Source organism: Marmota flaviventris, chromosome 1, assembly GCF_047511675.1.
Source record: "Marmota flaviventris isolate mMarFla1 chromosome 1, mMarFla1.hap1, whole genome shotgun sequence".
NCBI lineage: Eukaryota > Metazoa > Chordata > Mammalia > Rodentia > Sciuridae > Marmota > Marmota flaviventris.
Window position 1 is genome coordinate 200,051,896 of NC_092498.1, and position 26,700 is coordinate 200,078,595.

The 26,700-nt window shown below is 51.0% G+C and overlaps 1 protein-coding gene and 1 long non-coding RNA gene across 3 annotated transcripts in view; one reads left to right on the plus strand and one right to left on the minus strand.

Moving 5' to 3' along the window:
- The window catches only part of Vipr1 (vasoactive intestinal peptide receptor 1), a 40,515-nt gene extending 19,618 nt beyond the window's left edge, over positions 1–20,897 (plus strand). The window contains exons 3-12 of one of the 2 annotated variants that reach the window (XM_027932430.2): positions 7,968–8,074; positions 9,462–9,565; positions 10,009–10,141; positions 12,552–12,705; positions 13,216–13,276; positions 13,502–13,568; positions 13,914–14,005; positions 16,459–16,588; positions 16,832–16,873; positions 17,549–20,897. In XM_027932430.2, the coding sequence (XP_027788231.2) occupies positions 7,968–8,074; positions 9,462–9,565; positions 10,009–10,141; positions 12,552–12,705; positions 13,216–13,276; positions 13,502–13,568; positions 13,914–14,005; positions 16,459–16,588; positions 16,832–16,873; positions 17,549–17,740 (1,082 nt within the window). In that variant the 3' untranslated portion in view covers positions 17,741–20,897. Of the gene's footprint in view, positions 1–7,967; positions 8,075–9,461; positions 9,566–10,008; positions 10,142–12,551; positions 12,706–13,215; positions 13,277–13,501; positions 13,569–13,913; positions 14,006–16,458; positions 16,589–16,831; positions 16,874–17,548 lie in introns of those variants that run through there. The other variant, XM_027932433.2, reaches the window with a different exon arrangement.
- On the minus strand, positions 14,645–17,939 carry LOC114090285 (uncharacterized). The gene is made up of 3 exons (XR_003582316.2): positions 17,794–17,939; positions 16,177–16,302; positions 14,645–15,035 (listed from the first exon to the last, which is right to left on the minus strand). It is a non-coding gene; the product is annotated as an uncharacterized lncRNA (long non-coding RNA).
- Positions 20,898–26,700: the final 5,803 nt, after the last annotated feature.

Consider the following 26,700-nt stretch of genomic DNA (forward strand, 5'->3'; position numbering starts at 1 on the left):
GAGAGGATCATATGAAAAGAAACATAGAGGAGTGGGCATGAGCATTGAGCAGCATGGATGGAGAGGACTGAGGGAGGAGAAGGATGAAGAAGGATGAGGGTGAATGAGGGGGTGGAGAGGACTGGATGAGAAAGAGATTGAGAGAAGATTACTGGGGGAGGAGAATAATGAATGAAGAGGGCTAAGGAAGTACTAGGATTGGTGCAGAGAACCAAGGGAAGAGCAGGATGGAAAAATAGCGCGGATGGGGAAGCAGGATGTATGGAGAGAACTGAGGGAGGAACAGAATGGAAGGAGAAAACTGAGAAGCAGGATAGATGGAAAGGAATGAGAGGATCAGGATTGATAGAGAGGGGTGAGGTGAGGAAGAGATTGGGAGGAGAGGACTGAAGGAAGAGCAGGAAGGATGGAGAGGACTGGATGAGGAGTAGATTCGGTTGAGGGGGCTGAGTGATGAGAAGGAGAATGGAGAGGACTGAAGGAGAAGCCCGATGGATGTAGAGGACTGGAGGCAGGAGAAGATTGGGAGGAGAAGACCAATGGGAGGAACAGGATGAGTGGAAAGGACTTGGAAAAAGTACAGATTGGGAGATATATGAGGGAAGCATTGGATGGATGTAGAGGAATGAGGGAGAAATAGAAATTTGGGGTGAGAAGGACTGAGGGAGGAGAGAATTCAGGGAGGAGTAGGATGAATAGAGAAGAATGAGGGAGGATCAGGATGGATAGAGAAGACTAGGGGAGGATTGGTTAGGAGATGACTGGGGGAGGAGCAGGATTGATAGAGAGGAGGGAGGGAGGACCCAAGATGGATGAAGAGGACTGGGAGCAGACCAGACTGGGTGGAAAGGACTGGATGAGAAACAGACTGGGAGAAGCACACTAATGGAGGAGCAGGATGGGAGGAGAGGGTTAAGGGAGAGAAGGATGGATAGAAAGGACTGTGGGAGGAGCAGGATTTATTGAGAGGACTGAGGTAAGATCAGGATGGACGGAGGAGACTGAGTGAAGGAACACATTGGGAGGAGAGGACTAGGGAGGAACTGAATGGAAGGAGAGGAATGAGGGAGGATATCGATGGATGGAGATGACTGGGAGAGGAACAGATTGGAACAAAGGTATTGATGGATTGATGTAGGAGTGGGATGTTAGGAGAGGTCTGAGGGAGGAGGTGGAGGTTGAAGAGATCTGAGGGAGAGCTGGAGGGATAGAGAGGACTAATGGATGGACAAGTCACCATCCATCCTGTTTCTCCAACACTCCCACTTGCCACAGCCCTTCTTCTCTCACAGGCCTCTCTATCTGGACTTGCTCTTACCTAAGTTCTATTCATACATTCTGATCCTCTCTCACTCCTCTCCATCCATCCTTCTCCCACCTCAGTCCTCTCTGTCCATCCTGATCCCTCAACTCTCCTCATCACCATAGCTCTCCTTCTCCTTCTGTCCTCTCCATCCATCCTGCTTCTCTCTGTCCCCTTCATCCACCATGCCCCTCTTCCTCATTCGCATTTCTCTTTCATCTCTTTTCCTTTACACACTGCTCCTTCTTCACTTCCCCTCATCCACAACAATCTTCTTTCCAGGTAGACATCTCCAACCTTCTTTCCAGGTAGACTCCCACCTTGGTCCTCTCTATCCACCATGCTGCCTCCTAACTCTTCCACATTCGGGATCAAGAACTGAGGAGGTTCAAGGGAAAGAACCGAGGGAAGAGCAGAGTCAATGGGGAGGACCAAAGAAGTCAGATGCCTGGAGACAACTGCAAGGAACATAGGGTTGAATTAGAGGAATAAATCAGGTGGATGCAGAGGACAACGTGGGGGTGGGGGGCAACAGGGATGGAAAGGTCCTAGAGAAGGGCAACTGATGTGAATGGAGAAAACTGAGCAAGGAGGACAACAAGTGGAGAAGACTGAGGGATGTTGCTCTTTTTATGAGTTGGCATGATGGAAGGGAAGTGTTGATAGGAAGGACTGAGGGAGGATCACTGTGAATGGAATACAGTGAGAATTTTTGTGGGTGAGGAATTATGGAGGAGCAGGAGGTGGGTATAGTGGACTAAAGGAGGAGCAGGTTTTATGGGTAAGGATGAAGGAGAACAGTCTGAATAGAGAGGACTGAGGGAGGAACAGGATTGCTTTTAGATGAGTAGTGTGAAGGTGAAGGAGGATAGATGGGAAGGAGGGAAGGAGGAGCCAGGAAGGAAAGCAGGAGGGAGGGGAAAATGGGGCTGGGTGGAGAGGAGCACAACAGGAGCAGGTTGGATATGAAGGAAGTGAGCAGCAAGTTATGGCTGATGGAGGGGCAGGATGTGTGCGGATGAAGAAGGAGGAGGGAGGATGAGGGTGAATGAAGATGTATGAGGAGGAATGAAGAAGGAGGAAGATTGGAGAGGAGTGAGAGTAGAGCAGGGTGAATGGAGAGGAATGAGGGATGGGCCAAGTGGATTGGCATGAGTGAGGGAAGGGAAGGGTTGATGTAGAGGCCAGCGGAGTATCAGAGTCTACAAAGAGGACTGGAGAAGGTGTCAAGAGTAGTGAGCATGGAGCAGTCCAATGCAGAGAGCTGAAGGAGGAATCGGCTGAACTGAGAGGAATGTGCAAACAGCAGGGTAGATGCAAAGGATAGAGCGAGGAGCAGTGTGGGGGGTGAGGGCACATGGACATTCCTTCTCAATGAGAGCGTGTGAGGCCTTAGAGAGTTGCAGGCTATCTGGAGAGGTCTGAGGTAGGAACATGGTAAAGGGAGAGGACCGAGGGAGGAACAGCATGGATTAGGAGGGGGAGGCGAGGACCAGATGGACAATACGGAAAGAGGAGCAGGTTGGATGTGGAGTGCTGATGAGGAATGTAGGGTGAAGGACGGTGGATGGAGAGGATTGAGGCAGGAGGGGCATGGATGAATCGGAGCGAGGGGAGTTCAGAACAATGGAGAGGTCGGAAGGATGAGGATGGATTTAGAGGACTGAGGGAGGTGCTGGGTAATCAATGTAGTCCTGGGGCAGGAGCAGTATGGATGCAGAGGATTGAGGGAGGAGTCAGATGGATGGAGATGACGGAGGGAGGAGCAGTGTGGATGGGGAAGACCTAAGGAGTTGCCAGGGTGACAAGGCAGAGTGAGGGAGGTGGCAGATAGGTGGTAGGACTGATGGGGAGAGCAGGAAAGAGGCAGAGGATAGAGGCAGGCACAGAGTGGATGTTGGGGACTGAGGGAGGCACAGCCTGGATGGCGAGTACTGAGGGAGGGACAAGATGGACTTGGGGAGGATCAGGGTAGGAGAGGGCTGAGGGAGGAGCATGGTTAATGTAGAGGTGTGAGGAAGGGTGGAGGGCACTGGGGGAGGAACAGGGTGTATGAAGAGGACTAAGGGATGAGCAGGGTGGATTGGGAGGACTGTGTTTGGAGCCAGTAAGGGAGGATCGGGGTCAATGAGGAGGACTGATGGAGGAGAGGAGCAGCGTGGATGTGGGAGACACAGGGAGAAGGAGGGTGGATGAGGAGGAGTGAGGGTCCAGCAGGGTGAACTGAGAGGACTGAGGGAGAATCAGGGTGTATGAGTGATGGAGGAGCTGGGTGGATGGAGAGGACTGAGAGAAGAGCAGATTGGATGGGGAAGACTAAAGGTGGAGCAGGGTTGAGGAGGCAGAGGGAGGGGGGGGAAGATCAGGGCCTTGATAAGGTTTCAGCAGATGTCCCTCACTTCAGGTGACTTTAGTCCTTGGACTTTAGTTCTCCTGTTTGTAAAGTGGAGATAGAAGGTAGAACAATGGTCTCTTTGGCCTATGCCAGGTTTTCCCTCCGTGCTAAGGGTTATGACCTTCACTGTGAAGGACAGACCTTGAAGCGCCCTCTAAGAATCTGGAAGCAGTAAGGTGTGCCTTATTCCAGGTCAGCATCCCCCTTATCCAGCCCTTCTCCAGTGAGGACCTAGGGCCTGGGCTGGTAGGAGATGAGCTCCTCTGGCAGATCCCATATTGAGTCCCAAGAGCAGAGTCTGACAATCAGCCTTCTCCAAGCATCAACTAAATGCTTCCTCTCCATGTGCTACTTCCTTCTGTCCCTGCCGGAATGTATCCAGGCAGCTCCTTTGCTTAAGAACTCAGACTCCAGTTCACCATCTGGCTGACCTTGAGGGTGCTGGCCTCAACAGGACCCATTCGGTGGCTTTGTGCAAATGAGAAAAAAGCAGGTCTTCTTCAGGTGGAATCAACCTCTCACCAGAGCTCACCTAGTGGCAAGCTGAACGTGAAGTCAATTTTAGTCTGTCATTCACCAGCCAGACGTCACATGCAGTGAACAACCTGTACAGCTAACTCAGAGGACCTCACTCTAAAAATGACGGAGACTGTGGCTGGGACTGAAAACATATCTGGGCATTGAGGCAAAGAAGGCATGAGGAACTGGCCTTAAATTCCAAAGGGGGATGTTTGCAAGAGTGGGATAGGGATGAAGTTCTCCTGCCCCTTAGGATAACTCCCCTAGGAAGTGACCTGGTTCTACAGGAAAAGTCAAAGAAAGCTTATAGAAGATAAAAAATCTTGGTGCGGGGCTGGGGATGTGGCTCAAGTGGTAGCGCGCTCGCCTGGCATGCGTGCGTCCCGGGTTCGATCCTCAGCACCACGTACAAATAAAGATGTTGTGTCCGCCAAAAAATAAATATTAAAATTCTCTAAAAAAAATTATAAAATTAAAAAATCTTGGTGGGTTAGAAGTCATCTATTTAGGCTGGATATAATACCTGGGGGAGAGGGGCTGGCTAGGCAAGTGATTGCTCATTAAGGTACCAAAATGTTTATGGTGGTTTATTTCTTTAGTTTGTAATATGCATACATATATCTGTGTATTTGGTTTTTGGAGATGAAACCCAAGTCCTCAAGCAGGCTAGGCAATCATCCTACCACTGAGCTACATCTCCAGACCTTTTGAGATAGGGTCTTTCTAGGTTTCCCCGTCTGGTCTCAAACTCACAATGCTCCTGCATCAGCCTCCAGAGTAGCTGGGATTACAGGCATGCATTGTTGCTCCTGTTTCATCTGTGGGGCTTTTACCTTTAAATATTTGAAGGATTTTTTTAGAATAAAAAATAAGATGGTTATTTTGGTTTGAAAAACAAATACACAGTCTATGTCAGCTATGTCTGCAGAGTCTGTGGGCACCCTCTTTCCCCTACCCAGTTCTTGATTCCCAATCTAAGAAGTTTACACTTGCTAACTGGATGGGGAACCCTAGACACATCTCGACAGGAGAGTACTAGGGTCAGGTATGGATGCTAGAACTATCCCTCTAGCTATCTCAGGATAGTGATCTGGTTGGAAGGCTCAGGAAAGCAGACAGACCCATCAGGAGGCTCCTACCTAAGCCAGGGAAGACAAGATACAGGAGAATTGAAGAAAAAGAATCTGGGACAGGACTTGTGGATCCTGGAGGAGGAGAGGAGAAACAAAAATTTCCTAATTTCTGGCTCAAGTCACTGAGCAGCAAATTTTAGAAGACAGAGAACCCCGGAGAGGAGAGGGGTGTGACTGCTTTGAGAGCCATTGGTGAGTGGGAGGAAACAGAATGTGGGGCATCCCTGTTAGCTCAGGATTAAAGTCCCTTGGCCATTCCCTCCCACCCCCTGTATCCCCCCTGCAGACACAGAGCTAAATGGCAGAGACTTGGCTGCTCCTTGGGTCCCATGGTGACTGCCTTTGAAATCCCCTCAAGAGTAGCTCTCTTTGTGGCCTAGGCCACTCTCCCAGGCTCCTCAAAGAGGCCGCCTGCTCTCCCTTCCCCAATTACCTAGAGCGGCCATGGCTCCAGAGGACAAGGTGGCTCCCTTTGGCCACTGCCAGGAGCCCAGATAGATCTGGAGTCAGGCTGGCTTGAGACTGTAGCTTTCTTGCTGTGACTGAGCAAGTTACTTCCTCTCTTAGCCTTTGGTTCCCCATCTTTTTGCAGGACTAGTGATAACTCCCAATCCTTGGCCTTAACACATTAATGTTTGTCCAACACACACACACACACACACACACACACACACACACACACACAGAGCATGTGAAGCTACTGTGTAGACACTCATGAGTCACCCAGTCTTGCTAAGCATAAGTGTGATAATATCAGGTGCCCGCTCTGTCCTTGAGCCTGACCTTTTGAGCCCTGATCCATCTGGTGAAAAGGGAATCCAACATTTTAATGCCCCTGCTTCAAGGCTGATTGATTTGGCCTGTCCCTCTTTTCTACTTACGCAATCCCTAGTAGGTGGAGTCTCCAGAAGAATTGATCCTGAGTGGAAGGCATGGCCTCGGGGCCTTGGGTATAATCCTTAGAACTGGGGTGAGGCAGAGCTGCAGTTTGAAAGGGACTTGCTGAAGGCTGCAGGCCGGGCCCACCTTCAGCCACAATGACAGGAAGTGGAGAGGGCTGAGAGGGGGCTACTAGAGACCGCTCAGTCCTGCAAGCCTCCATGGCAGTGTGGTTGGGAATCCTGGGCAGCACAGGCTGCCAAGGCAGGAAACCCGGCCCAATGCCCTTCCCCCAGCCACCTAATCCCCAGGCCATTTATCCAGGGTTGCTCCTCACTGGCTCTCCTCCCCAAGCCCCAGCTGCCCAAGGCCCCACACATAAAGTAGGAAGATAAGGACCTCTTTCAAAGCAATGTCAGGAGGCTCCTGTAGCCTACTCCAGAAAAAGTGACTATGGAGTCACCTGGTGTATTCCAGGCACAGGGAAAAATTTAGAAATATTAAAACACTCTTGCACAGAGACCCTCCCTGAGTTCACAGGACAGCTCGACCCCTCCTGTGGCTCTGCACCTGGACATGGAAACAAGTTCTCAGGTCCCCTCAGTGCAGGCGAGGGACAAGCTTACCTGACAGGACTTGGGAGAACAGACCAGCTCAGCTCCACCCTGCCCTATGAGTGACCTTGAGCAAGGTACCAACCCCGTAGAGCCTCCCCTTCTCAAGTGTGAAATGGAGTTACCTTCCTCATTGGGTGGGTGCAGGATTAAAGTGCTCTGTTTAACTCTGACACATGGAAAGGTCAAAACTGGCCATTCTATGAGGCTACTGCTGCTGCTGTTGATGATGGTGATGGTGATGGTGGTCCTGTGGGAGAGGGGCACTCTACTGTCCCCCCCATTATCTATTCAGCCCCTCCCCTCTCTCTGAGGGGAGAAGACACCTCCCTAGGCCTGAAGAGTGGGGAGCTTTGGTGTACCCCTAACCTCACATGCCCCCTTAGCATTCCTGCCCTTTGCTGCACAGAGACTTGATGGAGCGTGCCCTGGCGCCCCAGCCACAACTTGTTTCAGCTTCAAGATCCTGCAGTGCTGCCCTGCTTGAGTGCCCTCTCACATGCATTGCCTTGCAGTTTCCCCTGCCAGGAACCCCTTACTTCTGCATTTATGAGAATTTCAGATCTGTACCCTTATCAGGTGTCCTCCACCCCCCACCCTGTCCACCTCTACCTTTGGTCCCTCTCCAGACGCACATCTGAACATGTGGGAGGACATGGCCTCACAGCCCCACCTAGGTTGACCAAGGAGGACTAGGCTGATATGGCCTCCTGCCTGAGCTCTGGCCCAGTGACAAGGGTCAGTGTTCAGCTCATGGCAAGGGTCAGGGGTCCTTCTGTGATGATGATCCAGTTGAGACTGTGACAATAATAGAATTTACATTTCCCCTGGAATGAGGGTGGGTCATGACAAGGGGTAGGACTAAGCCCAGGACTGTGTGATCTGATTCTGCTGTCTGTTCAGAAGGTCCCCTGGCACTCTGAAGGGGCTCCTCCCTGCCTCAGGTGCCCTGAGGGTCTGAATGAGAGCAGCTGGAGCCTGGCAGCATCAGGAGTCAGTGGGAATAGGACTGTAATCTGCCTCGTGCCCAGCACAGAGGCCGCCAGGCCCCTGTGGCCTGCTCCAGGGACTAGTCCTCCTCCTGGTCTCAGCCTCTCTCCTCCCTGCTCTTCTCTCCCATCTAGGCCGCAACGTGAGCCGCAGCTGCACAGATGAGGGCTGGACACAGCTGGAGCCTGGCCCCTACCCTATTGCCTGTGGCTTGGATGACAAGGCATCAAGTTTGGATGAGGTGGGCCTCAGTGCACCCTCCCCCCACCCCCAGCTCACCTCAGCCCACCCATGCTCCTTTCGGCCTCCCATGAGGTTGCCATGTGTGCAGGAGCTGGACTCCTGGGACCTGCCCTCCAAGACTCCCTCTCCAAGCATGGGTTTCTGGAGACTCATCCCCTCAATCCCCCTGACCGGGTGCATTGCAGGTGGAGGGTGGTTCATGAGGACAGCACACAGAAAGTTGTCCCCAGTAGAAGAAGCTGAAGCAGTAACCACAAGCTAGGCCACCCCACTGTCTTGAGGGAACCTGGTTCCAGCCTGGGGGTGGCACGGCAAGCAGATACCATCACCCTATTGTGTCCAGATGGAAATTGAGGTGCAAAAAGAACCAGCCCCAGATACCCAACATCACATCAGGGACAGGATAGGAAAAGGGCACATTGTCCTCAGTCTGAGGACAGGGATCTGTCCCTGAAGCAAGTAGAGCACAGGTGGTCTCTGAAGAGATTTGAGGAACCACTTAGTAATATGGATGTGAAGGCTGGATGATAACAGTAGTCTTTAGCTAGAAGCCCCTCACTGCTTTGGGGTGTAAACATCCCTGTGGGACTGTGATGACATCTGCCCCACTCCAAGACACCCCATCAGACAGCTTTCCTGTCTTTGAAGGGAGCAGTAATTTCCTAAAAGGCTTCTGAAGCCTACCAGAGCCTTCAGCCCTAACTCCCCAGAATCCCTCTTAACCCCTTACCTCTCCTTAGGCACAATGTGGGTCATGGAGGAGAAAGTGGGGCTTACCAAGAGACTGTCACTCTGCATGTGTGTCCATAGGGAGGGCACTGAGGGAGGGGGCCAAGTGAGAAGCCTTGGGATCCAGTGTTGTCCTGTCTCCTACAGAAAGGCTAGCTTTTTCTCACCCTGCTGCCCCCAGCCACTGGGAACCCCAAATGGGAAATTACGCCCCATGTCTTCTTTAACAGTCTGCACTCCCTGTGTGCCTCCCCAAGCTACATAGAAAGAGGGCTTCATGTGCAGGTCTGAAAGGACAGCAGCCTTGGTCTCCTGGGGCCCTGAGCCCAGAGTTGGCACAGCAGGGCCAGACACATGACTGAAGAATGAATGAATCAACAAGTGGAATGTGTGAGGTCTCCATTCTGTCCCTCACTGACACATCCCTCTTGAAGAGAGGGAGTGACTTCAACCCTCACCACACCCCGGGACATGGTTGTGTCCTGGAAACTGAAGTGTTAGGGGGTTGGTGGCACAAAGGGCACTGCTCAGCTCTTCTTAGGAGCCCTGGGCCATAGCCTCCTCATCTGCCAGGGTCTGGCAGGCAGAGTGTAGAGCCTCTAGGTGAGCCCACCTCGCCCCCCCACCCAAGATCCTTGCCTGCCTCCCTCCAGCAGCAGCAGACAATGTTCTACCACTCCGTGAAGACTGGCTACACTATCGGCTACAGCCTGTCCCTTGCCACGCTTCTGATCGCCACCGCAATCTTGAGCCTGTTCAGGTAAGACCCCGCCTGGGCATTAGGCTTCAAAGCAGTCCCAACGAGTATCATTCCCATGGTTGAGCCCCGCCTCTGCACTGTCAAACCCCAAGCTAGTTCACAGTCCCTGCCCCAGAGGAGGCTGAGAGGCCAGCCTCCTCTGGATGGCAGGTGGTCAAGATGTGCCGTCTGCCGCAGCCTAGTCACCCACAGGATGGCCTATAGCTGTGGATATGGCACCAGAGGTTGGGTGCACCCTAGCTGAGGCTCCTCGGATGCACAAGAGAGTGGGGTTCCTGAAGCTGGGCCCACCGTTTGGGATGGGACCCCCTTGGAGGCTGGACCTGTACTCTGGAGCCCACATGCTTCTCAGCCCCACCCCTTTAATCAGAGCACAGGTCCGTGTTGGCTGGGAGGAGTGTCCCAGGTCTTTCCAGCCTCCCTTATCTGCCTGCCCCATGCAGGAAGCTCCACTGCACGCGGAACTACATCCACACGCATCTCTTCGTATCCTTCATCCTGAGGGCTGCTGCCGTCTTCATCAAAGACTTGGCCCTCTTCGACAGCGGGGACTCAGACCACTGTTCTGAGGGCTCGGTGAGGACTCTGCCCTGGCCCCCTCCCTCAGTCTTGCCTTCATCTTTAATCATGTGAATCTCCTCTTCCTCCCTACTTCTCTCCTCTCCCTTCTCACTCCCTCCCTCCTCCTACCCTGCCCTCCTTCCCTCTTCTTTCTCTCTCTCTCTCTCTTTCTCTCCAGGAATGGCCAACCCCTCTACCCAACTCCGTGATAGCTCCTCAAATCTCACTCCTCTCCCAGCACCTGATCTTACAGCCTTTCCTCTTATAGACCTTTCCTACCAGTGAGCAACACAGGTGGAAAGTGGGATATCTCACAGCCACAGACTAGGGCCTACATCCTACCTCCACTGCTAACATTCTGTTGGCCTTGAAAATTCCCTGCCTTAGTTTCCCCATCTGCAACCAGGGCTCTGCTCACCATGCCACCCTTCCTACTCCCCACCCGCTCCTCTTGCCATCTGGATTCCGTCCAAACACTGTTCTGAAGCCTTCCTCTTCTGTTCTTCCCCTGCCCTCGGTCTAGTTCTGGACCTTCCTGTGGAGGGGAGGTCAAGGGAGCCTCTAGGGAATTAATTGCTCGTCACTAAGAGGTTCATCTCCAAGTGATTCTGAGCCAAAGACCCCTCTCTGGGTGTCCCTGTCCTGGGACAGAGAGCTTGACAGTGGCCCTGGCTCTGTCCCATCCCTTGTGGTCAAGGACTCATTGTTTCATGAATGATCCAAGAGAAAGTACCTGATATCAAGGGTCAGCAATACCTTCCCCCAGGGAATGAACCTATGATGGTTGAATCTCAGGAATCTCCAGAAGAGGGGAAGAAAACCCAGTGTTCATTCCACAAGGTGGGGACCAAGTGCAGTAGGGACCTCAGAGCCTGGGGAGCGGCCTGCGGCCTCCAGCACCCTTGCTGAGGATAATTGTGAAAACTGTCTTCCCAATTCATTTTATTAGCAGCCTTGTGAAGCTTTTCTATGGCAAAGGAAAAGCACCGAAAATTGTCCTGTTAAAGAACTGAGTATGCTTGTTGTAAAGCTAATGATGGGGAAAGGTAGGGAAGCAAGCACACCTTGCAGCTGGAGGGACAGAAATGTGGCCTAAGGAAGGACTTCACCTCCCTAGGGAGGGAATATGAAGCGTCTCTCTGAGGATATCTCAAAACCAAGGGGATGAGAAAGAAGGGTGGGAACCCATATTCTGGGTACAAGGAAGTAGAAGAGGAGAGTAGCTTTAAGCCCTGGCTCAAGGCATCTTGGTTTCATCTGAAATAGAGACTGTTTCTGGGAGGGGACAAAAAGGCCCAGAAGACTTTCCAGTCATGCCAGATGGGCCACCTAGAATCCACTGATTGCTCTACTCTAGGGTCTCCCTGACTCCTTCATTGTCCTTACGTCCCTGGGGAACCCATTCGTCCAGTAGCTCCATTGGCCCCCAGAGAAATGACCACCCCTTCCCTCTTCTTCTTTTCCTCATTTCTACTTCTTTCTCCTCTACCTTCTTCTCAGTCCCAGTCTCTCCTCCACACTTCCTTGGCCCCACTCCACGGCCCACAGCCTGTACCCCCAAGCGGTCAGTAGACTCTTGAAAACTCAAGCAAGACTTTGCCCTCATATTTCTCCCAGCTACTTTCAGTCCTAATTGGAATAAGATGAATGCGTGGGGACAGAGGACGGGAAGGGGATGGGATGGTTGGTGAATGGGTAAATGGTAAATGGGTCCATGGGTGGCTCAGTAGGCAGAAAGAGAGATGGATTAAGTAAGGAAGATTGAAGAGATGATGGGTGAGGGGTAGGAGGGTAGGCAGGTGGAGGAATGGATGCATGAGTGGGGTGATGGGTGGATGGATAGGTGAAAGGATGGCTAGCTGGGTAAGTGGGTAAGGTTGGTAGACGAATGGAGAGATATATAGGCAAGTGAGGGAATGGATTGATGGTGGGGAAGATGAATAGATGATAGATGAATGCATGGACAGCAGATGAACAGATGAGTTGGTGACAAATGTCTAATGGGTGTGTAAATGGATGGACAATTAAAATTGCTGACTTGCTGGGTGCAGTGGCGCACACCTGTAATCTCAGCAGCTCGGAAGACTGAGGCAGGAAGATCTTGAATTCAAAGCCAGCCTCAGCAAAAGTGCCTCAGTGAAATCCTGTCCCTGAATAAAATATAAAATAGGGCTAGGGATATGGCTCAGTGGTCGAGTGCCCCTGAGTTCAATCCTGGGACCCTCCCCCCCAAAAAAGAATTGCTGATTTATCCCAAAGCATCAGATGATCTAAAATCAGGAATGGTGGGAAAACCATCAAGTACATTCTAAAACAACAAAGAGATTAAGTTGGCTGGGCCACAACTGTGTTTGTCCCTGCAGAATTATGGGTAATAAGGGATCCCTGCTAGCCCTAATGAACCCCCTTTTTCTCCTCCCTGCAGGTGGGCTGTAAGGCAGCCGTGGTCTTTTTCCAGTACTGTGTCATGGCCAACTTCTTCTGGCTGCTGGTGGAGGGCCTCTACCTGCATACCCTGCTTGCCGTCTCCTTCTTCTCCGAGCGGAAGTACTTCTGGGGGTACATACTCATCGGCTGGGGTATGGTACCAGGGAGGGCTGTCAGGCTGGGAAAAGAGGGGGCAAGGCCTGGGAAGTTCACTGGGGGGGTGCCAGCCCAACCCACAGTCTTAGTTGCTGCCTACAAGGATCTTGACCAAGGATAATAAAAGTTACTGGAATATCTGACCCTGGGACAGGAGCCGTTAGGCTGCAGATGCAACTAGGGTCACTCTGAGGGACAGATCAGCTTTCCATTTTCCCTTTAGTCACTGTCACATTCAGAGCCACTGCTAATCTGTAAGATGCCTATCAAAATTAGAAAAAGACTGTCCCTCACGGTGGGACCACAGCCCTATGGGCACACAACTTTGCCACCTTGAGCATCTTTGCACAAGGAAAACCCCTTATAACCACAGACAGCAGCCCTGAACCACACCCTTTTCTCTCACCCCCTTCTCTCTGGTTCTTTGTCCTAAATCTCTCCCTTGGCTCTTCTACCCTTGCTTCCTGTGCCCTCTCCTCTCTTTCTCTCTCCTTTGTCCCTGACAGGGGTGCCCAGCACATTCACCATGGTGTGGACCATCATCAGGATCCAGTTTGAGGATTATGGGTGAGCGGTCACCCTGCCCCCACCCCTCAGCTTCCATCACTTGGGTGAGATCCCCTGGGTGGAATGGCAGGTGGACAGTGTCCCCCAGAGGGGAGGTTGGAGGGAAGAACAGACTCTGGGCCCATTGTCTCTAGGGCTTGGGACAGAGCCAGGGACAGTGGGGGTGACTACTGACTCTCTCTGACTGAGAACCATCTCTTGTTCCCCTGCTCATACTCTGATCAGGTGCTGGGACACCATCAACTCCTCATTATGGTGGATCATAAAGGCCCCCATCCTCACCTCCATCTTGGTAAGACTTCCTCCCACCCCGTGGAGTTGGAGAAACTCAGACCCAGATTGGAGATGCAACTTCCCTCAGGTCACACAGGAAATTAGTGTCTAGGTCAGAGCTGAACTGTTGGCTTCCCGCTGCCTGATATGGGCTCATCCCATCTCCATGCCACCAGCTCTTCCTCTAGAGTAAATGGGTTGGGAGGCACGGTCATTAGAGATGTGAAGTAGAGGTCCTAGATGACCATCCCAAAGAGGGAAGAGCTAGTGAGGGGCAGCATAACCCCAGAAAGACAGGCCATCAGCCTGGAAGACTAAACATCCCCTCTCTGAGTGACCAACCTCCATGTCCCCATTCCACCAGGTGAATTTCGTCCTATTTATTTGCATCATCCGAATCCTGGTTCAGAAACTGCGACCCCCCGATATTGGGAAGAATGACAGCAGTCCATACTCGTGAGTGTGGCCCCAGTGCTCTTGTCCCCTACCTCCTCTAACCCCAGCCCTCAAAAAACCTTGCATCCCCTTGAAGAACCCCTGTCCCGAACCTCTAGAGTCACCAAAAAAACCACATTGCTCTTGCCCACCACCATTCCATGGCCTGGCTCAGCCTACCAGTGTCCCTTTTCCTGCCCACCTCACCAGGCTGCCCTCAGAATCCCTTGTCTGCTTCTTCTCCACTAGCTCACCTGGCGTCGTTCCCAGGTACACATCGCTGTCAAGCCACAGAGCTCAAGAGGACAGAGATAACCTGTGTCTTGTTCGTACTGTGTACCCAGTCCCTGGCATGTGCATGGTACAGAAAAGGGGTGCAATAAATGCATGGCAGATGAAAGCCCTAGGGGAGTCCCCAGTCTACCAGTGTGACAGCCATGTTCAGACTCAGTATTATAATAAGGACATCTGCAATTTACATGTACTAAGGGATCTCCATGTATTGTCTCATCGTATCCACACAGTCCCCTGTAAAATTGCTCTCCAGGGCTCGGGATCACATGATCATAGGCAAGGAGAAAGGGGAATGATGTCCATGGGACAGTAAATATGTTCCTTGCTTGGAAAGGCATGAGGGCTGTTCCCTGTGCTTGCAAGGACTAGAGACAGAGGCAGGTTTTTATTGGAGCAACAGGATTGAAAAGCAGAAATAAAGAAACGTGAAAATATGAAAAGGGCTTTGGGAAGGTGAGTAGGGTCTGCATGCCCAGAGACGGGAACAGGAGATTGAGCATCCGTGCTGTGCAGACAAGACAAAGCTGGCAGTGCCACATGGGATTTCTGGTCCTGGGATCTTAGAATGTTCTTGGCCCGGCTTTTCTTTCGACATTGTGTGCTGTGGCTCCAGATTCCAGCTATAATGTCACGAGCTGCTGGATTTAGGATTCTATTCTGGAATCGTGTGATTCTCTCTGATGAGACTTAAGACTCACGTCCCTGGTGTGACCGCGTCCTCTCCTGCCTGCCAGGCGTGTAGGTGGAGCGTCCCCTCCTGTTGAAGAAGGGAAGGCCCAGTGAGGGTCTGCAATCTGCTGAGGAGCAGCACATCCGGTTGTGCATGCTCACCCTCTCCTGTGCCCGTGGAGCCTCATTTCCCCCAACACGCAAATGGGCTTGAATCTGAGGGAAAGAATCTGAGCTGGGCCTGGCCAGGTCCGTGTGGGTGAGCTAGATGGGAAGGGAACAGCTGTCATCAGGCAGAAGGGGTGGCAAGAGCTGGAGATGGCGCTCCCCGAGGAGGGGCTGTCAGCTCCCACTCTCCACCTCCCCATAAGCCTTCAATTTAAAGAAAGCCTCCATCTGTCAGCCTCAGTGAAGGATAGGTTTGTGGCCAAGGAAGGGTGGGCAGTGCTCTGGATCCTTGCATGGGTGGGAGCCAAGCCCAGGAAGGAGTGGGAGGGGGTAAGGCCAACTCCTCTGCTCCCAGGTTACTGGGGGACCTCAGACCCAGGATAGCCCCTCCCCCCTGGACTGACTTCCAGGAGAGGAAAGATAGGGGCAGAGACAACCCCTACCAACCTCTTCCCAGACTTCCCCCATCCAGGAAACCATGGGCTCACACTGCCTGGACCAGCTGTGAGGTCAACTGGTACAGAATGAGCCCTGTGCCATGGAAGAGAGGAGAGAATTTAGAGTGAATGCTGACCCTGCTGAGCACTGGTGAAGAAGGAGTTGGTCCTTAGCAACATGAGAGAAGCATACTGGGAACGTGTGCATTGGTGTGCAGAGGTGGGGGAGTGCGGGAAAGGGATGCAATCCCAGGGAAGATGGCAACTCCTGGAGAGGTGGACACAGCAGAAAAGCTGAAGACAGAGAGCTGTACTGAGTAACCCTAGTGACCAGGCATAAACTTGGGCACTCGCCATACTCCCAAGGGGCCTTGGACCTATGGCACTGCAGCTGGAAAGATTTTCCCTCCCCGAAGTCCTCATTCCCAATTAGGAAAATGCACTGTTTTGTAGCACCCAAAGCACTTCTGAGTTTACAGTAGGCCCCCGACTCTGTTACTTAACTGTGTTGTGCATACATTTACCTAATTGTATAGACTGGAGAAACCAAAGACCAGGAGAGGGAGAACCAGGATCTCTTGTTGCCTGAGAACATCTCCCTAGTAGCTGAAATCCCACACTTACACATCATCCACACTGGCCTCTCCTTTATATTCTCTTCTCTGTAAAGATGAGAATAGAGGGACTTTCTCTCTCATGCTTTCCTCCGGGCTTGGAGGCCAAGGGCGTGAGGACAGTGGCAATGCAGATCTAGGACAGGAACAGATGTGGGTATGACATGTAGGGGAGCCAGCAGTCCCTCCTCGCCTTGTTTGCATATGTCATGCCTCAGCAACCCCACACCAGGCCCTATGGTATCCACATGAGTAGACACACCTGCCCACAGCTGGCCCTCCCTGTCCCCAGGAGGCTGGCCAAGTCCACGCTCCTGCTGATCCCCCTGTTTGGAGTGCACTACATCATGTTCGCCTTCTTCCCAGACAACTTTAAGGCTGAAGTGAAAATGGTCTTTGAGCTCGTCGTGGGATCTTTCCAGGTATGAACCGTTGACTTCAGGATGCATTCTTCTTAGGGCTTTAAGGGATTTCAACCTGGACTCTTGGGCTCTTGCCACTGAACTCCAATCTTATTGTGATAAGTGTTGGTTGAGCATCTACTTTGTTGCTTAGTCCTTTTCTTAACCAGAGGAACACAGGGATTGTGTGAGGCCAAAGGCGGGGTGGGGCTGGGAGTTCCTGCTATCTGACCACCTCACTTATGCTGTCCCCTTCCTCCCCAGGGTTTTGTGGTGGCCATCCTCTACTGCTTTCTCAATGGTGAGGTAAGTCCTTCCTACACCTTGAGAGCCAGGGTCCATTAACACTGATGGGCTATATGCAGAGCAAGGACAGGTTTTAAACCTCACTATTAGACTATTAGCAATTGTGTCAACCTAAAACCTGTTAAAAATGCAGATCTCTGAGACCACCCCAGACCTGCTGACCTAGAATCTGCATTTTAACCCTTTCCTCTGGGTTCAGGGCTGATTGCTGTGCTCAGCAGAGCTGGAGAGGCATCTAGTTGTCTGTATACAGAGTTGAGTGGGGGTAGGGCAGCGAGGGAAGGTGGAGTTGCTGTGGAGTCCTGGCGACAGAGCAGGGACATCCTCATGGATGAGCTCCAGTGAGTTGGAGTGTGGCGATGGGAAGAACCGGGGTACAGCCACCCCCAGTCAGCACCCTTATGGTGCCTGAAATTCCACCATTGCAGTCTAGGCTGCATTCTGTGATCCTCTTTGCCTCCCACCTCCCCCCACTCCAAGGTCCTGATTTGATCCTGGCCCCAAAACGTTCCCAACTCTGCAGAGCCCGAGAAACAGCATCTGGGTGTCTCAATTTAGACTTCCAAAGAGGATATGACTGGTTGGCTCAGCACCCTAAATAGACAACAGCAGAATTGGCCCGTGGAGTGGAGAAAGCTCCAAAGTGGCGGGCCCGACCACCCTCCTCTCTCCTAGGTGCAGGCTGAGCTGCGGCGGAAGTGGCGACGCTGGCACCTGCAGGGCGTTCTGGGATGGAACCCCAAACACCAGAACCCGTGGGGAGGCAGCAGCGGCGCCACGTGCAGCACGCAAGTCTCTATGCTGACCCGCGTCAGCCCCAGCGCGCGCCGCTCCTCCAGCTTCCAGGCCGAAGTCTCCCTGGTCTGATCACCCCAGGCCCGGGGAACCAAGGCGGGCCCCTTCAGCCTCTTCATACCCACCATGGCCAGCACCCGGACAGAGGCCTGCCCGAACGTGGGCAGCCACAGGCTGAGGCTGGAAGGCTGCCCTGGAGCCCTGTTCAAACACTCCTGTAGAACTTTTGCACCTCTGCAGTACTTCTACGTGGGCTGGAGAGCTGGGAGCTCCTCCCCTGGAGGATGCGATGGAAATATCATCAGACTCCTTCCTCCTCCAAAGGGTCCCCTGCCGATCAAAGGCAAGAAATCTGCATACTCTCCTCCGGATTGCTCCCGTGGTCTTTTCTGACAAATCGAATCGGAGCAAAGAAACTACCCATCCTCAAAGTTTTTGTCATCTGAGGGCAAAGAGGTTTTGTCCCTACAGATCATCCACCACCACAACCCTTATGATGCCTGAAATTCCACCACTGCAGTCAAACTCCTTTAAGTTAAGCATTGCCATGCAGGCATCTTTCTGAAGAGGCAGTGCCCCCCACCTCCCCCATGCCCTCTTACCTGCCATCTCTCCAGGTGAGTGAGTTTCTCTACCTCGGGCAGATAAGATTGTGGTTTGGAGTTTGTGTTTAGGGAGCACAGCTATCTTTGTGAGACCCACTGAAGTGGAGTGGGTTCCAGCATCTATCAGGTTGGGCAATGCAACCCAAGGACTGAGGAACTCTGGGGCCTTGGGAAGGAAGGAGACTGCATCAGCAAATGCTGAGACCTAACACTAAGCCCACCTGCTCTCCAAGCTTCCATGGCTTCATCTATAAAGTAGGATCAGTCACACCAGCCTTACGCACAACCAAAGCATTCAAGATCTTTTCTCCTTGGCTGCTCACCTATGTGCCAACTATTGAACTAGGCTCAGAGATGTGCACTCATGGGCCCTTTAATGCTCACATCAACCCAGCCAGGCAGGAATTAATCTCCCAATTTCACAGATGGGAGACTCTCTCTCAGAGAGAGCAGGTATCTCACCCTGTCTTATAGACAGGAATTGAACTCAGATCTGGCTGATGGAGAAGTGAAAACATAAGACTCTTACTTTACTACCTTTTTATGTATTGTAACCAGCTAAATCTTCTTGGCTTTTTGTATTACCACTGATATTGTTATTGCCATTATTCCTGAATCCCCATCACTACCCCAACCTTCATGGACTGTGGCTGAGTCCTCTAGCCCATGTGTCTCGACACAACAGTCTGGTGGTCAGAGTATACTATGTCTGTCATTCACCCATGTGGCCACGCAGCTTCTCATCCAAGCCTGTGCTGGAAGATCCCTTCCAACTGCAACAGGCTCATGCAACAATAAATGTTGACTTTAATTGGCTTGGTTCCCCCTGGTAGTTGTTGTTCCTATGTGGCCTGGCTTCTTATTTACAGCGTCTCCCCCTACTCCAAAGAGAGGTGAAGCCAGATGCCTCCATCCCTCTGGTTTTTGATAGGAATCCCATGTTTAAGGAGCACAAATTTTGAGGGATTTCAAATCACTTTTTGAGTTGTATCCTCTCTCTTTTTCTGAGTGCAATAAAGTTATTACACATCCACATTGTGACTCCAACCCCCTAAATCTAGCCCAAGGGGAGACCATTTTAGTCTTGGACCAATACAATACAGCTGACAGAGCTGCCCATGGTCCTAGAAATGGTAAAATTTCACAGGCCACAGTCATTCCTGAAAGCAAGAAGGAAACATGAAATATAATGATCATATATATAACCATTACCTAGGGTTCAGCCAAGAGCAGATAGAGGACAGAATAAATGTCACCAACATGAGACAGGGAACAGAGACAGTATGACTAACAGAAAGGCTTAGACCCAGAGACAGTATGACATCTGTCAGCAAGAGATACCTCCAAAGCTGTTGCCCAAGCTGACCTCTTTGGGTTCCACCTCTGCAAATTTGCAAAGAGCTTGTTTTGCTGGAAGAGCCAGTGACAGATGCCAAACTGGTAAAAAGAGGTCAGAAAGGACTGGCAAAGGCTCAGATCTGCCTACAAGCTTCCTATAAAGCCCGTCCTGTTCAGTAACATCCCAAGATGTATCCCACCAAATGAGAGAACCCCATGGACTGCTTGAGTTGTGTGAAGGTCAGGAGGAGCCCCATGCAGGAGCTGGACCTGGGCCATTCACCACAGTGCCTGAAATCCTCTCATGGCTTCAGGGTAAGGCAGGGAAGCCTGGAGGGGGAAGCAGGTATTATCCAAGAAGGTAGGGAGTGAACTAAGAAGAGAGACCCAAGATGTGGACAACAAAAGTGAGAAGTGAGTTGGGGATCCTGTTCAGAGAGGTGACAGGAGGTGAGAAGCAGAGTGCTGGGCATTCCAGCTGGGAAGAAGCTGAAACAGTCTCAGGCGAAAGGCTTAGAAAACACAGACACCCCAGGCTGAGAACAGCCATGAAGTTGAGCAGGAACTTCTCCCTTCACCTCTCGGGTTACCCTAGTTCCCAAGTCCCTCTCCTGCCTGGTCAGGCAACTGTCAAGCCAGGCTAACTCATCTCTATTGCCACCTGGTGGGTGCTTCAAGGACTTCACCAAGGCTGTCCTCAATATCTCCATGCAGGTCCCTCTTCAGGAGGCCAAGTGACCCAGAAAGTAGACTCTGTCCTGAGCTCTATTCAGAGTGAGATGTAAAAAAAAAAAGAAAAGAGGAAGTTGTATAGCCACAGGACTGGTCCTCAGGTTTAGTCTGGGATTAAGGAGACACAGGGCCTGGCCCTCAGACCAAGCCCCTAACCTCTACCATACATGAACCATGCCTCTGACCCAGCTGTAACCCTAAGTAAGAGCCCCAGCCTCTGGACTGGCCACAGGCTAGACTCTGTTTCCCTACTGAGCCCTGACCCCAGACTCTGAAGTCAAGGCCAGTTAGCTCAGGTTAGTCAAGGCGCCCCCACCATCCCAGCCCAGAGAGCTGCAATCCCCTCTGCCGGAGAGGCCACCATGTGGATAATTGTTGCCACTCCAGGGCACAGGCAATCCAACGAAGCTTTCTGGTCTGCCAGCAGAATTGATGGAGAACAGTTTCTCAGTTGAGGTGACACTGAGGTGGTCTCTAAGGATTAGGTAGGGATCTCCGAATCCATAGGCTTGTTGGGCGCCAGGGACACCTAAATCCAGGTGAGCAGATGCTGGGAGCTCTGTCTAGCAAGACAAAGGGGAGGGTTCACAAATGAGGTTGAGGGGAAGTCAGGGGATTTGTGGTAGGCCACTCTGGTTGCTGAAAAGGGCCCAAGGGGCAGATCTGGGGAGGGTTTCCAGTTCATCAACCAGGCAAGGGAGGAAAAAGAGAGCTGGGAGAGAATGACATGGTTTGGGACATGCTGAATTTAATGTATGTGGCACATCTGGGGAGAAGCCCCAAAACTTTTGAAATCAGGACCTGAGGAGGCAGAAATGTGGATGGCCATGATGGGGGAGCATGTGCAGGGGTATGTACCCCTAGACACCCCACACAGTGTGCTGGGCAGGAGTGGGGTGAGGAGTCAGAATCAGTTCTGACATTTCCACTGCTTGCCCAGGGCCTGTTTTTAATGAGCAGTGACCCAGCGTCCCCCTTCTCCCCGCATGTGGGAACAGGAACTGCCCTTATCTCTCCTGGGGGAGGGGGCCGGAGCCACAGCTGGCAGTCATTAAACACCCTGCTTGGGGCAGGGATGGTTGAGATATTAATAGCCAGGAGTCAATGGCCCTGGAGACATAGCCTCCCAGGAAGAGGGACAGTAACTTCAACAGGCCATGGGGACAAGGAGGACAGGTCAGGAGGCCATCTTGGCAAAGCCCCAGCCTCCGTGCATGACAGATGAAGTCCAGAGAAGGGAAGGGATATGCTTGGGATCACCAGTAAAGGCATTGGTAGAGCCTGACCTTGAACCCTGTTCTCCACATCCCAGAACCCTAACTCTTCTATTGTATGGATTGGGAAGGGGAGATCCTTGGGCATGCCCTGTTGTGAAAACACAAGAAGAGCAGATCTAGTTAGCAATACTGATTCTGTCTGTATTTAAAATCTTGATATTTTGTTCATCATGTATTTTTTCATTACTTTTGATTTTTTAACTATTGCATTAAAACATTATATACCTTGATTACCGAATTATTGTTGTTTTTTCCACCTTCTTTAATTCTGCACCTGAGGCAAGTTGCTCACTTATCTCACCTTAGTCCCAGTTCTGTTCCCAGGGGTCCCAGCATCCCTGAGTTGCAGGATGTCGACATAGAAGAAACTTTGGTGACTTCTGGGTCTGCCTCTAGTGCCTCAGAAAGAAAGGATCCTGTCAGCGTGATGCCAGTGAGAAGGAGGCAGTTCCCAGGCTAATTCAGTAGCTCAATAATGTTGTCATAGACCTAGTATTTTCTCTCTCTCTCCACTCTACCATTCTCAGTGTGTTGGCTTTCCTCCTCAAGACTATTCCCTTGTGAATGCAAGATGGCTGTCACTGTCCCGAGCTTTATGTTCTCTTAGAACCTGGTCCACCAGCAGGAAGAAAAAATAGGGAAGATAACCTATCCAGGACCCACCTTCTGCATACTATCCTACACCCAGATTAGGAACATACCTAACCCCAGCTGTAAGAGACAGCAGGGTTCTATAAGGGAAGTTAGGAAGTTAGTTTCCTACTGTTGAGTAGGAAACAGAATCTGGTTCTCAGCTTGTTTTTGGATATCTCTGGGTAAGTGTGTGATCTTTGGATTTACTCCACCTAATCCTACTCAGAAATATGTGATAGAGGTGAGGGAGCCAAAATGGTCACGATTCAGTGTGAGGAGACAGAAAAGTCTAGGGGTTTGGTGCAGAGATACGCAATGAAGGAAATTTGATATAGGAAGACTTGCAGGAATGGAGTTAGGGCACACTTCTATGCTCATGGTCACACTCCATAGCTGCCACCTTGCAGAAAAATCATTGCCAATGTCCCAATTGTACATCCATTAAACTAATGACCAAAAAAGTACAGAATGTAGTGTCCTACTGCAAAAAAAAAAAATCATCACAACAACAAAAACTCATGTCTGCCAGTTCTACCCAGTAGCCACCATCCTACAGAAAGAGCTGCCTCCACCTCCCTGTGCCTGCTCTCTTGGCTGTATTTCTTCCTCTGGCAGAGCCTAAACTGCATAATTCAGGAAACATAGTCTTAAGGCTGCCAGCCCATGCAACACAGGGGAACATGGGAGGGACTAAAGAAGAAGTTAATGACAATAGATAATGTCTAACACAGGGATTCAAATGGTATTGTACTCCAGTTCCCTGAAAGCAGGGTCTATGACCAGGAAACAGAGAAAGTGAAACAGGGAAGTGAAGAAAACCAATCTAAAGGTAAATTATTGAACTGGTCGCTGCTGGGACAATGGGGACTCATTGCCACTGGGGACCTGGCAGAACATGCATCATAATTGTCCTCCTGAGGGGCATAAAAGGAGAGCATGAGCCACTGAATCCCATCAACTATTGCTCAAGGTGTGCCCATACCCACCCCCATACACTTTCAGGGGAGGCATGTGTAAGTGTCCAGGTTCCTGTAGGTATCCCACACCATGGCGTCAGAGGAACTCTGGGCAGAAAGTGCTGGCTATGAGGCATGGTTGAGGTGAGGGGCTGTCAGGTTACCCCAGCAGAAAATCAGCAAAGGTAGGCCAGAAGGATATGAGATGGAGGGTCCCATATAGGTGACCCCAACGTTCCTTGCACATGAGGGTCTTCATGGACACACACTGGCCCTGCTGCTGAAGTTAGTTGCTGGTACTCATAGCTTGGTCTCACTTTACCCTAGCTGACTCAGCACCACTGTGGCTCTCTCTGGCCCCTCAGGCCCCTCTGGTCTCAGCTGTGCCCCGCCCGGTCCTGGGTGTGACCTGCCCTCACCAGGACCTCCATGGCAGATTCACCCCACCATTCACCATGGCAGTACTCTGATAGGCCCACCAATTCCAACTTCCTCATGTCCTGTGGCATGCAGGAGCTTCTGGATCCCTTCTAGGCCTCTGGGAGCCAAAGGTGGCTTAGTGTCGCTCACTCACACTGTCCTGCAGTTAAATCTATACTCAACCATTTTTACCCAGAAAGCAGAGCACAAGCTGCCTGGGGGTCTGTCTTCCAAATACAGAATGGGACATACACACTTTTTATTTTCAGCTTTCATTTTCTTCCTTCAAGATGTTGTCCCAGATAATGAGACCAGGATACTGATGTCAGATTCTTTTCCTTCCCATTCTTCACCAGCTTTCCTCCCTCCCTCCCCCATCTCCTTTCTTGCTTTCCAGAGATGGCAACCCCCTCCCCAGGTCATAATAGTGGAGTAGCTTCAGAGGAATATACTTTCGGGAGTGAAGGAGTGAAATTTATGTCTATTAAATGTTTTCAATATATCACCACCATGATAGTCATCCAACAAATGATAACTGGGTGCTTACCATGTGCAGAATTCTAGACACTAAGGGTAAAGTGGGGAGAAAGGCTGAGCCCCTGCCCTCATGGTGCTATAATTGTGGAGACAGGTAGTAAATGAGGAAGATCAGATAGGAAAGAAGCAGATGAGAGGCTAGAATCAGGGGCTATGTTGTTGGTTCGGGTGGTCAGAGGAGGCCTCCCAAAGGGGCTCAAGTAGAGCAGGTCATTTCCCTTCTTGGTGATCAGACGATTTTAAGCCACATATGCCAGAACTGAGGCCCAGAGACCTTGAGGTCCTGTTCAAACCATCCAATCCCCTGCCTCTGCAGCAGCAGCTGGACAGTGTCCAAGGAGAAGCCAAGGCTAAGGCTGAGGGCCACAGCATGGTCTGAACCTCCCCTAGGAGGGGTTCAGCTGCTCACTGCTTGGCAAGCAATTGGGAGCAGGGATGAGGTGTGTTTCTTGAGCTCTCTATGGCAGCAGTGACAAGAGACCACAGACTCCATCTAGGCATGGGGACCAAGAGGTTCCACTACCCCCCCCCACCCCTCGGCTCAGTGTCCTCCATGCCAAGTGACAGAGAACAGGCAGCTCTTGAAAAGACTAATATTTACTCTTCAAATGGGAGCTGGCACGAGCTGTTTCCTGTAGCCGGCGTCTGGCTCACCCGTGGGATGGACACAACAGGAGGCACTCCGGGAGATAGGCAAATGTCCCCTCAGATATCAGCATTTAGGACAAGACAACGTCTGCTAGATGAGAACAACATGTTCCAAGGTCCCATCTCATCTCCGCTAGGACACCTCTATGGTAGAGACCTCACTGCTCCCCAGCCCTGTTGGACCGCTCTGTGAGAAAGTTCATTCTAATGTTGGCCCTGCGTTCCATGCGTCTGGCCCTTGCTCTTATCCCTGGGGCCTCAGAAAATGTGTCTGAAACAACCTCTCTACCAGGACTATGGTGGTCTCGGTCACCTTCTCCCTTTCCACCCCCAGCCATCTCAGGCTTCACTACCCCAGGCTCACAATCTGAGCTCCATGGCTAGCACAGGCTATTTCTGGGGTGGGAGGAAGAAATAGCCTTGGAGGCACCTCTGTCCCCCAGCAGCTGTGTTCCTTGTCCTCATGAGAGCCCTTCAGCTGAGTGCCTCCTGTGGGAAAGAATCTTGGCCAGGAAACTACTGGTCAGGCGGCCTCAGTCCAGGGAGGAGAGAGTCCCTGGCGGCCAGACTGGCTCCCACTCACCAGCTCTTCTCTCTGGAGTCCCCTCCTCTCTTCTCTCCCCTTTCCGCATCCCTCATGGCCTCTGAAAACCACTCCTGATGAGTACAGTCCCTGGCCTCTGGTTCAGTTCCTCCCCTTGCTCACGGAAAGCTAAAATAATCCAGTAGCATGCAAGGCTTTGGAAGCCCCGGAGGCTGGCCTTCTCTGTCTTGTCATGTCAACTCCAGGAAAAATACAGGCCCACTTCTTCCTCCCAGGACTCTCAAACCTGACTGCTGACTCTAGCAATTTTTTTTTAATTCCTTATTATCTCAATATCTAATTCCCATGATGCTGGCCTTATACGCAACCATTTGAATGTTATTTGATCTTTTTGCCTATATTCTTACAAAATATTTTATCATTTTGTGCATATATTACTAGCCATATAAAAACTATTATTCACTCAGCTCTGAGTGAACGTCCACATTGACGTTCTATCTAAACCCAGTGCTTCTGCCTGCTTCGTGGTGCTCCATGGGCAGCCTGAGCTTATCTGTCCATGATGCTGTACAGGTTACATTCCACCATCAAAAAATAAAACTTCCATAAACATTTATCTCCATACCTGCTTCCTGAAGGATCTGTGTAAGAGTTTTACTGAGACATAAAACCAGGAATGAAGTTTCCACATCATAAGGCATGTGCACACTTAACTCGGTAGGTAGGCTGTATCAGTCTGCCTGAGCTGCCATAATAAAACATCACTCAGTGTGGCTTAAATGACAGAAATTTATTTCCTCATAATTCTGGAGGCTGGAAGTCTGAGATGAAGATGTCTGATGGCTGTTTCCTTGTCCTTCACAAGTTTTTTCCCAGTATCTGTGTCCTCCTAATCTTTTCTTATGAGGACACCAGTCCTATTGGATTTGGACCCACTCATATGAACTTATTTTACCTTAGTTACATCTTTGAAAGGCACATTCTGAGGTCTGGGGTAAGATTTAAACATGAGTTTGGGGGAGATACAAAACACCATGGCTTTGCAAGTGATCTGTGCCTGTCTTCTCACTGCCAGCACCCAACAAGGTCCTTCTTTCTCCACATTCCCTCCAACACGTGGTGCAAACTCACAAGCCTAAGATGATATCTTACTGTGATTTTAAAGTATATTGAAAATTATCTTAAATCTAATCTGTATCTAATTATCTTGAATATCTTCATATACTTATTAGCTTTTTCGGTTTTCTCTTCTGTAAATTGATTATTTTTTTTTAAAATCAGGACTTCTGGGCTGGGGTTGTGGCTCAGTGGCAGAGCTCTTGCCTCACACCTGTGAGGCACT